The sequence below is a fragment of the Trichomycterus rosablanca genome, chromosome 10 (genome assembly GCF_030014385.1).
Source record: "Trichomycterus rosablanca isolate fTriRos1 chromosome 10, fTriRos1.hap1, whole genome shotgun sequence".
NCBI lineage: Eukaryota > Metazoa > Chordata > Actinopteri > Siluriformes > Trichomycteridae > Trichomycterus > Trichomycterus rosablanca.
In genome coordinates this window covers 36,227,324-36,240,605 of record NC_085997.1, presented here as the reverse complement: position 1 = coordinate 36,240,605, position 13,282 = coordinate 36,227,324, and the positions used below count along the sequence as shown (strand labels likewise).

Below are 13,282 nucleotides of genomic sequence, written 5' to 3'. Positions count from 1 at the left end.
TAAACCAGCGTGCAGTCCGTCACACAGCTCACATCATTTAACTTTCATTCTGTAGTAACGAGTAACGAATTTACATACAGCGAATGTAACGGACTAAAAGTACACCATTTCTTTAGAAAATGTAGTGGAGTAAAAGTGAAAGTTGCCGAAAATTTTTATACTCCAGTAAAGTACAAATACTTAAAAAAACTACTTAAGTAGTGTAACGAAGTATTATTACTTCGTTACTATACACCACTGGTATCACCTACTACACAAACCTTATTTTTTTAAATAGCATAGTATTTATTTTACATTACATTTAAATAAAGATTAATGAATCATTAATAAATTTATATTTTAAATATACAAATTATATTTCCAAAAATACAAATCATACAAGATTTAAATGGATTTATTAGTCTGGATAAGTGCAGAGTAAATGTCTCCTACGTTTCTCAGTTAGTTTTATGACGGTCCCTAACTCATTAGATGAAGGAGCTTGATAAACGGTTTCATTATAACCTTGCTTTAGATAAATAAACATAATCTTAAAATGAACATAAAATTGTTTTGGTAATATGTTGACTATTTTTATTCGTGTAAGAAATCATAAAATAGCTCAGTGGTTAAGGTACTGGACTAGTAAACAGAAGGTTGCCGGTTCAAGCCCCGCCACCACCAAGTTGCCACTGTTGGGTCCCTGAGCAAGGCCCTTAACCCTCAATTGCTCACTGTGTAAGTCGCTTTGGATAAAAGCATCTGCTAAATGCTGAAAATGTAAATAATATAAGAAGGTCTTAGATGTTTTTTTAACCACTTATTTAGATCATAATGCAGAATGTCAGACAAATGCTGAATATTAAAATTTAGACATTGTTGCTGCTCCTAAAGGAGAATCTTGATCAGCACGGCATCCTGCAAGGTTACACAAGTTACAGCATCATGCATGTGTGCAAACTGTCTCTCCATCAGCAGATACGCTTCCATCAGCTATGCAGCATTTAAGCTAATGAACTTTTCTCGTTATAACGACAAACTTTCTCGTTATAACAACATACTTTCTCGTTATAACGACATACTTTCTCATTTTAACGACATTTCTGTGTGGCAGCAATACGCTATCATAATTTGATATTAATGTTAACACAATAAGAAGTTTAAGAAGTTAAAATAAAGTCAGGCGGCCCAGAAATCACCCTGTAATTAGTTGGGTGATGTTGCTAGGCAGAACTGCCATCTGGCCGAGGTCCATTCGGAGGTGATCTTCCCTACGCCCTAACCCTAAGCCCTAAAGTGAGGACTTAATGATTCATTTTCAATCACTAAAAAAGTAAATAGATAAATAAATAAATAAATAACTTTCAATGTTACTAACACTTTTTCTGTTGTAACGACCCTATAAAAAGCTGTGGAAGCTTCCAAGTGCCTTCAATAGGGATGATACCTTCAGATTGGACAGCAGCCCTCGCTTCGAAACACTGTAGTTGGCTAAATATTAATGGTGCTGTAAACAAACATGTCTTCAGACTAATAACACAGTTAAAAGCATTTATTCAGAGAACGAACACAACATAGAGAACTATATTAGCGCCACCTGGGGTCCAGATTTTATTTCATCAAAATAATCAAGGACAGGATTTCATATTTCTAAAACTTGCTGTTTCAAGTCAAGTCAACTTTATTTGTATAGCGCTTTTACAATAGACATTGTCTCAAAGCAACTTTACAGAATCCAGGACCAACAGACCACATCACAAATAACATTACGTCTGTGATTGTATATCCAGCGTACATTGTTGATGATATCTGTGCTAACCGCTCATCATCTGTCCCTGAATTATATGCTAGTACGAAAGGGAATGTCCACATCCGCCATTTGTCTTGTGTAGTCCTCATCAAACATTTTGGATTGAGCCGGGGTGAAATGATTAATCCAGTCTCCAACCTCACCTAGGAAAACACATCAAGCGGGACTAGTGAGTTCTTCAACATTTTGTTTGTGCACACCTAAACATTATACTGTATAATCCACTGTCAGTAACCCAGTTGAACTCCTTTGCTGCTCTGATTTTCCTTCTTCTAGAAAGACTATTTATTTTAGATTTTGGACCATGGATTTATTTCTATTCAGCCATTAGAAAAATAAATTACAGATGTTGAACAAGACTTGCAGTAGGTGCACCAATTCATCACATAAATGTTGGATCTCAGCCATTTCAGGGTTATGTGCAGACCAAGTTCTTCCAAACCAAACTCACCAAGCCATTTCAATTACAACTACCCAAATCCAGATTTGTTTATTAGACTTCCACAACTTAAGAGACCAATAATGGTGTGTTTTATGCCACGCTAGTTAAGTCTTGGTGTTGTACATGGTGATATTAGGCTTGTATGTGGCTGCTTGGCCACGAAAGCCAAATCCACCCAACTAAACCTTCAAAAGCAGTTTGGAACTTGGTATGGAGTGTTACGTCTCAGGTGACCTAAGTTTTATGCTACATAATACTCAGTGGTCTTGTTCTCTTCTACAGCTGAGCTGTTGTTGCTCCTGGAGGTTTCTAATTTACAACAACAGAACTTATATTTTATCGAAGCAGAAATTGACAGATTGATTCATGTGACACTACCACACCGAAAGCCACTGTGCTTTTCAGTTTGACTTGTTCTACTGTCTGTGCTTGTGCATGAAAAACCATGGCTGTATTCTTGCCTGAATTAGAAGGACCATTCACATAATTTTGGCCACATGGGCGATTTACAGGGTTGATTTGCCAGCAGTTTGCAGAAATACTGGATGTACCAGGTTACATCCTTAATATAGTTAATACAGACCTTTTCTCATGAAGAGAGAGATGGAACTGTCAAACACTGTATTTGGAATGAAGGTGTAGTTGGCCATCGGATTGTCCTTCATCACTTCAAAAGATGTCAGCTGCACAATCTTGTCAATTATGTCATCAGGTAGTGACAAGTCCAGGTAGCGCATGATCCTTAATATCTCTCGATGAGGGTTCTGGATTCAGGAGTGAGAAACATGAATTAGAGTTTGAGCTGAATACAGGTTGGAGTTCGTAAATGTGTCTTGTCTTAAACACACAGTCATGGTCTGTCCCGGATCTGGACTCAAAGTGAGAAACGTCAGTAGAGGAGCTCGAAGATAACATCTCAACCAATATAAAAATAACGACTCAAGTTAAAGTACTGTAAAGTAAAAGTATTTGTTCATTATTTAAAAAGGAACTCAATTATTATTTTAATACAGTAGCAAAAAACACTAAAGTAAAAGTTCTGGTACTTTGTGATACTTTAAAATGAAACAAGAAAAAGTGCTGTTTTAATAAAGTGACTGCTGTTATTTAACAATAATTATTTAAATAAATGTTTAAATAAATGAGTAAATAAATGAAACATAATTATTTAAGTAATATTACTGTTTCCCAACATACTTGTTTAATAAAATACAGAGGTTAAAGTTCTACTTTACTTCATTCCATAACAAGACAACAAGACGTTTTCCTAAAAATAATTAATTAGTTGAAGTGCTTCCCAGTTCTTACTCAAAGCTAAGGTTATTTGAAAAAAATACAAAAGAAAACATTACAAAATACAGAGCCGAGTTCAAATCTCAGCTCTGCCATCAACTGGCCAGGCACCTACACAGACACATGATTGGCTGTGTGTCTGTAGGGGGAGGGACAATGGTCAAAACAGGGTTTCTCATTGCTTTTTACGATTACAATCTCTGACGACCGATCAAGGCGTCTGCACGATCTTGGATGGCAGGTCGAGGCTCATGGGGGCATGAGGCAGCCACGGCCTTCCTCTATCGTAATTATTATTGTATAATACAGGGCAGCTGTAGCTTAGTGGTTAAGGTACTGGAGTAGTAATAAAAAGATTGCTGGTTCAAATCCCACCACTGCCAGGTTGTCACTGTTGGGCCCTTAAGCAAGGCCCTTAATTTCTTAGACTGTAAGTGGCTTTGGATAAAAATGTCTGCTAAATGCTGAAAATGTAAATAATTATTACAGTTTAACTTGAAAAAATGAAATGTATTGAACTGATGTCTAAAACATGTTGTACTTCTTTTATGTCCTCAAAGAACAGGTAGAGGATGTTCCTGTTTTCTTTTTCCCTCCAGTATCCTTTCACATGGTCGTACCAGGAGCCCCATGGCACTGTGGGTAGGGAAGAAGAAACGTAACCCCTAAAGAACTAATGTAGTAATCCCTGATGTTTCTGAATTTTACAGCATTTTCTAAATCTTACATTTTCCCTTCATGAACTTGTGGATGTATTGGTCCCAGGGACCTGGTTCAGGCTGAGTCTGATTCATTCGATCAAAGTGGTAATAGCTGACCAGGTTGTCCTTCGCGTTCCGAGCCACATAAATCACCTAAAAAAAACGTGATGAAGGTGAGAATTAAGAAGAACATCGTGTCTTATGATTACAGGTGACTGAACATCCTGAGATAATTCTCTGGGTCTCGATTTCTGTTTGATATTAAACAAAGTTAAAGCTTACTGGACTGTTCTCGATTAGATTTAAACCTTCACCAGATTAAAGTCTGAAATATTTGGTGTCTGAAGGGTGGGAAAGAAGAAAGTAAGTTTGATTAGATAAGTCTATGCATACTGAAGCTAAAACAAAACGTAAAGAATCTCTTGTAACTGAGTTCCATGTCATACTTATTTAACACTTTTTTATTTAACACTTCTATATTTTAAATAGCAATTATTAAAATGATTTATTCTCCATAACCATTATATGCAGATCTGAGACGGGGTAAATCTTTATCATATCATGTAGACTCTAAGTGCACAGTGGCAGATCCTTCTAGATCCCAAACCAGCATTAGTGTTCTTACTGACCTTACAATTATTTTCCCAGAATCCTTTAGGCACAAGCTGTATGGGCAGGTGTGTCTTGATGACTCGTGAAATGGAAATGGATTAGTAGTAGAACTTTATTGTCACTATAAATTGCAACAAGTACAATTACAGCGAAATTAGCCATCCACCCGTCCAAACATTCAATATGACAAGGGGGGGGGGGGGGGGGGGGGGGGGGGGGGGGGGACAGGACGGGAAGACAGGATAAGAAACAAGAAATAATAAACACATTGGGAGGATAGGAGATAAAAAAAAAACCAGCAACCAGATTGTGCTCCCTGAGGAGCACATTATGGTAACACGAAAAAAAAGCTCCTTAAGCACACAAGCACATGTAAACAAAACATAACATAGTCACACAACCAGCCACGGGTAGGGATGAGGGGATCAAGAGTAACCAACTGCGACAAGCAGCCATCTGGTGATTCGCAGCCAAACCAGCGCGCACTACAGACCTGTCCTGCCGTGTTGGTGGAATTAAGCTAAGAGTGGAAAACGTTGGGTTGGGGGTTGGGGAAATAATCTGTCAGTCATTCATTCCCGTAGCAAAAAGTTTGTACAAAGTTCGCGATAAGATGGCGTTTGCAGCAGTTGCTAACCAGAATGAAAAAACAGTCAGGGAGCAGGGGAGGGTAGATACGAGATAACCATAGCAACAGGTCTTCTGGAGGGATTTCCTATCAGCAAGGCCGAAGCTGATAACAGGAGAAGCCGAATAGCAGATAATGACTAGTTGTTTTGTCTGAGCACTAATACAAATTTACCACAAACTCTCAGAATGAATGCGTCTCTGGTTCATCTCATTTCGCAAAGCCGTTAGTTTCTCCAAAATGGAATCCATATTGCGATTAATAACCACAGTCTGAGTTCCTACAGCTCTACCCACCATATCAATCAACTTGGGCAGTTTCTGGGGACCTTTGACAACTGACCCAACTTTTTTAATTTCCCGATACAGCAGGGTAAAGCCTAATCCAATCAGCAAAAACCCCACAATCAAAGTTCCGAATAGGTAAACATCCTCTACATCCTCCAACGAAAGAGGTGCCAGGCACACGACCCTCCACTTCTCCCACGAGTCCATCGCGTATCCTGCCATCTGCGTTCCGTCGGGGCATGTGGGTTCCCCCGAACCCGAACTTCTCGATGAGAAGATGGTGTCAATAGCATTCAGAGACCATTTAACCAATTCCATAATTTGTTCTTTGAGGAGCTGTGCTAAGAAAACCTCTGTAGAGTAGAGTAGACGAGACAAGACGATACAGGAGAAGCCAAGCAGGGAAGATAAGGGAGGAGGGAGAAGTGCGACCGTCTTCCACGAGTGCGAGAGAATTTCAGCCTGATCTGAGTGTAACATACTTTTTATTTACAGACACTATGTAACTAAAAGAATGTGGACACCTAGACCTTAATGTGGAGTTAAAGACACAGTTATTGCTAAATAAATGGTTAAATAAATGTTATAATAAACATAAAGAAGAACTTCTGTAGGCAAATCGCTCCAAAGTAATTTTTCTTCTCCCGTCTTTAAATAAGTGTCTTCATTTATATAGTTTATAACTGGCTGTCACATTAATGCAACACTGTCAGGGTGAGTGACAGTGCAGTATGTTTCACAGAACCATACGTTTTTAACCTTTGTGAGGTTTTATGTTGCTAAAATAAACCATGTACCGCCTGTCGAATCCCAAATTCTTTCATAATATAACTGTAATATAAAGCTTGTAGTGATAAAACAGATTTAGGAACAGAAACACATTTCACTTCTTTTCTTTTTGTAAGCGGACAAACCAAAGTGTGAACAGTTTTGGTTTAGATTTTCATAGCATGTAATACTTAGCTGTTTAATAAAAATCTGACGTTAGAGGTGGTAAGAGAAGTAATATTTGATCTTGTTGCTCTACCTGAAGGAATTGGTGGAGGAAATTGGATCTCCAGGCACGGGATGCGTACAGCAGTAGGTGCTCGCTTACAAACCTCGGCATCTCCGTCATGCAGCAGCAGATCCACAATCTCCTGAGTCCAGGTCGTTCCTGTTTTAAAAATTAAAAATATAAGAACCTATTAATAAATAATGTAAATAAAAAAACTCTAGAGATTTAAAAAAGAGATTTTACTTGCTAATGTGTCATCTGTTATTATTATTCCATGTTGATTTCACTCCTGGTGGGATTTGTGTTCCTCCAGATGATCCTGTTTTCTGTTAATTGACTGTATACTGTAAGTTGCTTTAGATAAAAACGTCTGCTGAAAATGTAAATAATAATTAGAGTTTTATTTGAAAAAATGAAATGTATTGAACTGATGTCTAAAACATGTTGTACCTCTTTTATTTCCTCAAATATTAGGTAGAGGATGTTCCTGTTTTCTTTTTCCCTCCAGTATCCTTTCACATGGTCGTACCAGGAGCCCCATGGCACTGTGGGTAGGGAAGAAGAAACGTAACCCCTAAAGAACTAATGTAGTAATCCCTGATGTTTCTGAATTTTCTAAATCTTACATTTTCCCCTCATGAACTTGTGGATGTATTGGTCCCAGGGACCTGGTTCAGGGTGAATCTGATTCATTCGATCAAAGTGGTAATAGCTGACCAGGTTGTCCTTCGCGTTCCGAGCCACATAAATCACCTAAAAAACCGTGATGAAGGTGAAAATTAAGAAGAACATCGTGTCTTATGATTACAGGTGACTGAACATCCTGAGATAATTCTCTGGGCCTCGATTTCTGTTTGATATTAAAATTAAACAAATTAAACAAAGTTAAAGCTTACTGGACTGGTCTTGATTAGAGCTGAACCTTGAACTGATTAAAGTCTGAAATATTTGGTGTCTGAAGGGTGGATGGGAACAAAGGAACTTTGGAAAAGAACAAAGTTAGTTTTATTTAATAAGTCTATGCATATTGAAGCTTAAACTAAATGTAAAGAATCTCTTGTCTAAACACAAACACCAAACCAGCATTAGTGTTCATACTGACCTTGCATTTATTTTCCCAGAATCCTTTAGGCACTAGCTGTATGGGCAGGTGTGTCTTGATGACTCTTGGAGGTTTCATTGTTTTGAGTAAGTCCAGACCTGAAAGTGGGTGGGAAAAGGATTTCAGCCTGATCTGTGTGTAACATACTTTACACTACAGTATTTTACCAAAAGGATGTGGACACCCATTCTAAAAATTGATTTTCGGAGTTAAAGGCACAGTTATTGCTAAATAAATGGTTAAATAAATGTTATAAAAAACATAAAGAAGAACTTCTGTAGGCAAATCGCTCCAAAGTCATTTTTCTTCTCCCGTCTTTAAATTAATATCTTTATTTTTATAGTTTATAACTGGTTGTCACATTAATGCAACACTGTCAGGGTGAGTGACAGTGCAGTATGTTTCACAGAACCATACGTTTTTAACCTTTGTGAGGTTTTATGTTGATACAGTAAACCATGTACAGCCTGCCGAATCCCAAATTATTTTATAATATACGTAACTACAACATAAAGCTTTTTCTTAGCATGTAATACTCAGCTGTTTAATAAAAGAAGTAATATTTTATCTTGTTGCTCTACCTGAAGGAATTGGTGGAGGAGATTGGATCTCCAGGAACGGGATGCGTACATCAGTAGGTGCTCGCTTACAAACCTCGGCATCTCCATCATGCAGCAGCAGATCCACAATCTCCTGAGTCCAGGTCATTCCTGTTTTAAAAAACAAAATAAATATGATTGATTATGATTAAGATATGACATTATAACAAAAATATAAGCACTTGTTAATTAGTCATTTAAATAAAAAAAACTCTAGAGATTAAAAAAGAGATTTTACTTGCTAATGTTTCACCTGTTATTATTATTCCATGTTGATTCCACTCCTGCATTCCAAAGCTGCTAGATATTTTTTAAATTCTTTGATTTGTTTACTTTCAGAATTATTAATAAAATGTTAATCACTTATTATTTAAAAGTACACCAATTTTAGTAAGCAACCCATTGAGCCAGAAGATCAGCCACATTTTGTATTTTGTTGATTGGATTGATTTGTGAAGATGAAACCTCTGAACTAGTGAGTTTTAATGTTTTAAATATGCAGACGATATTTTCAGGTTCAATAAACATCATTAAACATAAATAAACATTAATCCCTAACCAAGCATAACCTTGAACCTCTAAAGCCCACCCTTAACCCTTACACCCAAACAATACCCCTTTAACTCAACTCACTAACTGTAATCTTAATATAACCCTCAACCCAAACTCCTAATTCAACCATAACGTTAAATCCCCAAAGACTACCACTAATTATAACACCTAATCCTAAACAATAATCCTCTAGCCTAGCCCCCTAGCTGTAACCTTAACATAATCCTAAACCCAAACTCCTAAACCTAACACATCCAAACCCGCAAACACCTAAGCCCTAGTCATACTTCCACTAACCTCTAACACTCCCAGCTCAGATGTAAAGAACTTGGGGGTGACAATAGATTTAGACTCTCCTTTGATACACACGTTAATAATTTTACTTGAGTTGCTTTCTTTCATCTGCGTAATATCTCTAAAATAAGAAATATACTATCTGTTAATGACTCTGATCCATGCGTTTATAACTTCTGGGTTAGATTATTGTAATGCTCTTCTCACTGGATTCTCTGGTAGATCCATAAAGAAACTCCAGTTAGTTCAAAATGCAGCAGCTCCAGTGTTAACCAGAACTAGAAAGTTTGATCATATTAGTCCTGTTCTATTATCTCACTTCGCTCACAAGATGCAGGGTTACTCATAGTTCCAAGAATGAAAAAGATCACGGCTGGTGAAAAAGCATTTTCTTACAAAGCTCCACAACTTTGGAATAATCTTCCTGCCTCTGTTCGGGATTTGGACACGTCTCGATGTTCAAGTCTAGACTCAAAACATATTTATTTACTCAGGCTTTTGATTAGTCTTTCTAAAACTAGGGGTGTGTGACTCCGGTCCTGGACGTCTGGGGTCTGGGCGGTCTGGTGCTCACATGTTTTGTCAGATTTGCTGGCGCTGCGTGTTGGCTTCTGGCTGCGTCTGGCTTCTGGTTTCTGGGACCGGAGCTGCCCATCCCGATCTCTCAGGTTTGATGGCGATGGGGGAGGTGGGCGCTAATGTCCTGTGATTATGCTGTAATAATTAGGGGTGCCGGAGTCTAAAGTTACTCTCTGTAAAACTGACATCTTACTCAATTCACATTTCACATTTTAACTACATTTTCTGTTGTTTTACCCCAAGGTGCTTCTGATGAAAACCTGTTTACCCACCCGAGGTTAAGGAATGAAGTCAAGACTGCCGTGCCAACAATGCTGCTCCTGCCAGATGTGACAGATATCAGGCATGTTTGCACCAAGAATGTCAAGAACTCACTACAGACTTTATCACAGACTGGACTGAATAATGACCAGTTATTTTTGCTAGTTTTAATTTTTAGTTCATTTTAATTTTGTTTGTATGATTTGTGTTAATCCTATTAATTCAAATGATTCTCCAGGCCACCCAAGGTCCCTGCTGAGTCTGGTTCCTCTCAAGGTTTCTTCTTGTAATTTTAAGGGAGTTTTTCCTTGCCACTGTTGCTCTCGGCTTGCTCAACAGGGGTTTTGGGTCTGTTGGTCCTGGATTGTGTAAAGCTGCTTTGAGACAATGTTTATTGTAAAAAGCGCTATATATACAGTGTATCACAAAAGTGAGTACACCCCTCACATTTCTGCAGATATTTAAGTATATCTTTTCATGGGACAACACTGACAAAATGACACTTTGACACAATGAAAAGTAGTCTGTGTGCAGCTTATATAACAGTGTAAATTTATTCTTCCCTCAAAATAACTCAATATACAGCCATTAATGTCTAAACCACCGGCAACAAAAGTGAGTACACCCCTAAGAGACTACACCCCTAAATGTCCAAATTGAGCACTGCTTGTCATTTTCCCTCCAAAATGTCATGTGATTTGTTAGTGTTACTAGGTCTCAGGTGTGCATAGGGAGCAGGTGTGTTCAATTTAGTAGTACAGCTCTCACACTCTCTCATACTGGTCACTGAAAGTTCCAACATGGCACCTCATGGCAAAGAACTCTTTGAGGATCTTAAAAGACGAATTGTTGCGCTACATGAAGATGGCCAAGGCTACAAGAAGATTGCCAACACCCTGAAACTGAGCTGCAGCACAGTGGCCAAGATCATCCAGCGTTTTAAAAGAGCAGGGTCCACTCAGAACAGACCTCGCGTTGGTCGTCCAAAGAAGCTGAGTGCACGTGCTCAGCGTCACATCCAGCTGCTGTCTTTGAAAGATAGGCGCAGGAGTGCTGTCAGCATTGCTGCAGAGATTGAAAAGGTGGGGGGTCAGCCTGTCAGTGCTCAGACCATACGCCGCACACTACATCAAATTGGTCTGCATGGCTGTCACCCCAGAAGGAAGCCTCTTCTGAAGTCTCTACACAAGAAAGCCCGCAAACAGTTTGCTGAAGACATAACAACAAAGGACATGGATTACTGGAACCATGTCCTATGGTCTGATGAGACCAAGATTAATTTGTTTGGTTCAGATGGTCTCAAGCATGTGTGGCGGCAATCAGGTGAGGAGTACAAAGATAAGTGTGTCATGCCTACAGTCAAGCATGGTGGTGGGAATGCCATGGTCTGGGGCTGCATGGGTGCAGCAGGTGTTGGGGAGTTACATTTCATTGAGGGACACATGAACTCCAATATGTACTGTGAAATACTGAAGCAGAGCATGATCCCCTCCCTCCGGAAACTGGGTCGCAGGGCAGTGTTCCAGCATGATAATGACCCCAAACACACCTCTAAGACGACCACTGCTTTATTGAAGAGGCTGAGGGTAAAGGTGATGGACTGGCCAAGCATGTCTCCAGACCTAAACCCAATAGAACATCTTTGGGGCATCCTCAAGCGGAAGGTGGAGGAGCGCAAAGTCTCGAATATCCGCCAGCTCCGTGATGTCGTCATGGAGGAGTGGAAAAGCATTCCAGTGGCAACCTGTGAAGCTCTGGTAAACTCCATGCCCAGGAGAGTTAAGGCAGTTCTGGGAAATAATGGTGGCCACACAAAATATTGACACTTCAGGAACTTTCACTTAGGGGTGTACTCACTTTTGTTGCTGGTGGTTTAGACATTAATGGCTGTATATTGAGTTATTTTGAGGGAAGAATAAATTTACACTGTTATATAAGCTGCACACAGACTACTTTTCATTGTGTCAAAGTGTCATTTTGTCAGTGTTGTCCCATGAAAAGATATACTTAAATATCTGCAGAAATGTGAGGGGTGTACTCACTTTTGTGATACACTGTACATACATTTGACTTGAATACATTTCTCTAATTATTAAAAAATAATAAAAAAAATTATTACATACATTCTACTACATCTACTTGGTAACACAAAATCAAATCAGGTGGTTTGTGGAAAGTCTGAAAGTGTCACTGTAAAACCATGTAAATGTTTGAAGTCATTTAGTCATAAAAACACAACATACGATGAGTGATTTATGTCTGTAATGTTTTCTTTGTTGTGTTTACACGGTCAGCTGATATCAGCCAGGTCACCCTGAATCTATCAAATATTTGTTGATATTATTAGTTGAAATTATTTTTAAAAATTTAACTTATCTGTTGAATCACATCATAGTAAATAATCTTCTGCTGGCTGATTATGAAGCTTTTTAAATCTGCAAGTTACATAAAATATTTTAACTATTTTAGTAAATATTTAGAAATAGATTGAATTATTGACAAGTATAAGAAATGTGACCAAGATCTTTTCCCATAGCTGAAATACTTTTATTTTATTTTTTTATTTTGAATGTTGTATTTACCTGCTTTGGGGTAGGTAGCGATGAGTAAATCAGATGGATCTGGTTGGAAAGCTGAAATCAGGCTCCAGCTGTTGGCGATCCAGCTCCTGAGAGGGATGCCCTCCACCTCTATTAAAGGAAAACGATAGATTGCACTGGCAGCTTTGCTTACAGCGTCTGAATAAGTCATGGGTTCCTCCTTCTTATCCATCTCGTATCTCTCAGGGTTTCTAAAATAAATCCGGCTTCTGATTCTTCTCGTTGGTTCCTTATTTGAGCTTGGGGATTTTTTAGGATTCAGTTGCAGGTCTTTTTCTGTCATAAACCTCACAGTCCTCCAGTTCTTCACCAATGTCCCATTTTCTCCAAACACAATATTAGTTTTTCTTTCAATTTGGAGTTTAGGGAGTGTCTGACATCCTGCAGCTTAGAGAAGAGTGGAGAAACTCGTTCTAAAGTTTAGTAAAATATTCAATTAAACTTTATTGTCATTATACAGTAGAGGGTTCTACAGTATGACGAAACACTGTCAGGTTACATCTCCAGTGTAGACAACGAAAGACAATAGTGCAAGACAAAAGACAA

The 13,282-nt window shown here is 38.5% G+C and overlaps 1 protein-coding gene and 1 long non-coding RNA gene across 2 annotated transcripts; one reads left to right on the top strand and one right to left on the bottom strand.

Annotated features, from left to right (window-relative positions):
• Positions 1–1,576: 1,576 nt before the first annotated feature.
• On the bottom strand, positions 1,577–12,928 carry LOC134321486 (sulfotransferase 1B1-like). Its single transcript, XM_063003262.1, has 7 exons — positions 12,719–12,928; positions 8,433–8,561; positions 7,852–7,949; positions 4,252–4,378; positions 4,066–4,160; positions 2,815–2,995; positions 1,577–1,932 (listed from the first exon to the last, which is right to left on the bottom strand). The coding sequence occupies exons 1-7, from the start codon at positions 12,906–12,908 to the stop codon at positions 1,820–1,822; spliced, it is 933 nt and encodes a 310-aa protein (XP_062859332.1). The 5' UTR covers positions 12,909–12,928; the 3' UTR covers positions 1,577–1,819.
• Positions 7,216–10,238, top strand: LOC134321489 (uncharacterized). The gene is made up of 4 exons (XR_010013863.1): positions 7,216–7,559; positions 7,871–7,937; positions 8,439–8,554; positions 10,119–10,238. It is a non-coding gene; the product is annotated as an uncharacterized LOC134321489 (long non-coding RNA).
• Positions 12,929–13,282: the final 354 nt, after the last annotated feature.

What these genes read in the sequence shown, in the direction of transcription:
- LOC134321486 (XM_063003262.1), bottom strand. Translation starts at nt 12,908, where the DNA reads ATGGATAAGAAGGAGGAACCCATGACTTATTCAGACGCTGTAAGCAAA. An exon ending in TCTGGGAAAATAAATGCAAG is followed by an intron (nt 4,379 to 7,851) that starts GTCAGTATGAAC and finishes CGTTTTTTTTAG; the next exon opens with GTGATTTATGTGGCTCGGAA. An exon ending in CTCTCTCTTCATGAGAAAAG is followed by an intron (nt 1,933 to 2,814) that starts GTCTGTATTAAC and finishes GTGTTTTCCTAG; the next exon opens with GTGAGGTTGGAGACTGGATT.